The 1459-nt window shown below is 35.9% G+C and overlaps 1 protein-coding gene across 1 annotated transcript; it reads left to right on the top strand.

The window, feature by feature from the left end:
- Positions 1-774: 774 nt before the first annotated feature.
- On the top strand, positions 775-987 carry LOAG_19145 (hypothetical protein; the record flags this gene model as incomplete). Its single annotated transcript, XM_020451799.1, has 1 exon — positions 775-987. A coding segment is annotated over one exon (213 nt), but the record flags the coding sequence as incomplete, so codon positions are not given.
- Positions 988-1459: the final 472 nt, after the last annotated feature.

The following is a 1459-nucleotide window of genomic DNA, read 5'->3' as shown; positions in this document are numbered from 1 at the left end:
AGTTAACTATTAGTCATTAATTTTTGTTTTATTGATTTTTTTTACTCAATCCCTAACAAGTTTACTTTATTGAATTTCAGCGCTTTTGTTTAATTAACGTTTATTGAATTTTCGGATTCTTTTTTTAGCAATTAACCTTTAGGAAGTTTGCTTTATTGATTTTTAAATCTTTTATTTTTTTTTTTAGGAGTTAACTCTTAGCAGGTTTATTTTATTAAATTCCAAATGTTTTTTTCTTAATAAATTTAACTTTTAATACAAACCTTGACATAAAGAAGCCACCAATTGATTCCAAAAAATAAACAGTAAGGAAAAGTGTGAAGAAACAAATGACCTAAAAAAGAAAAAAAAACTTGCAAAATAACATTTGCAAAATTACTGTAATTCTGCTAAATGAATTTTTCAAATCTTATCAGTCTTCTTTCTAAAATGAAATAGAATTAAAAAATTACTTTAAAATCAGAAAATTGCAAGACCATTGAATAGAAAACAACCAATACACGAGTGCAGTGAAAAAATACAAAAAAAAAAAAAACCATACCGGTTATTCATTACCATTTTTCTCTTTCTCTCTAACTGATTATATTTTGGCTTAATTTTTATCAAAAAATCAATTGTTGAAATTTTTGTGAATCACTTACCGTTCTTTGATCAGACATTATAAATCGTTATGATGGCAACTGATAAACAGAGCAAATGCAAAATGTTTTGAAATTTGTTGCACAATCTAGTCTGAAACTAATATTAAGTGCTTCAATTTGAAATTTCCTTCAGCATATTTTTTGTTCATTTTCAAGCTTGATAGATAAAACGAAAGAGGGGCTCAAAACCACGTATACACCCACACATCCACCCACGTGTACGCATTCACAAACACCCCCACACCCGCATCCATGCAGCCTCACGTCTATGCGTACACCCACACAAGTGTACCAGCGTGCATGCACTCACGCACATTCACTCGCACCCACGTATATGCAGGGATAAGTTCACACATCCACATATACCCACACCACGCCCACACATATGCACTGGTACACATCCACACACACACACATAAGCACACACGTGTGCCCACTCGTAGCCATATGTAATATATGGGCAAATTCACACACCTACACAGTACAAACCCACGCACATGCACTCAAGCGTATGCCCACTCGTAGCCATGTACATGTGGTTGGATCACACACCCACACAAACCAGTACGTACCCACCCACACACATGTACTCAAGCGTATGTCCACTCGTATCCATGTACATATATGGTTGGATCATACACCCACACAAACCAGTACACATCCACCCGCACACATGTACTTACAAATGTCCATTCAGCCATGCCTAAATCCACACACACACACACACACACACACACACACACACACACACACACACACACACACACACACACACACACACACACACACACACACACACACACACACACACACACACA

This window comes from Loa loa (genome assembly GCF_000183805.2).
Source record: "Loa loa unplaced genomic scaffold supercont3.2191, whole genome shotgun sequence".
In the NCBI taxonomy this organism is placed as follows: domain Eukaryota; kingdom Metazoa; phylum Nematoda; class Chromadorea; order Rhabditida; family Onchocercidae; genus Loa; species Loa loa.
Note: the sequence above shows the minus strand (reverse complement) of the source record. Positions and strands in the feature narration are given on the sequence as shown.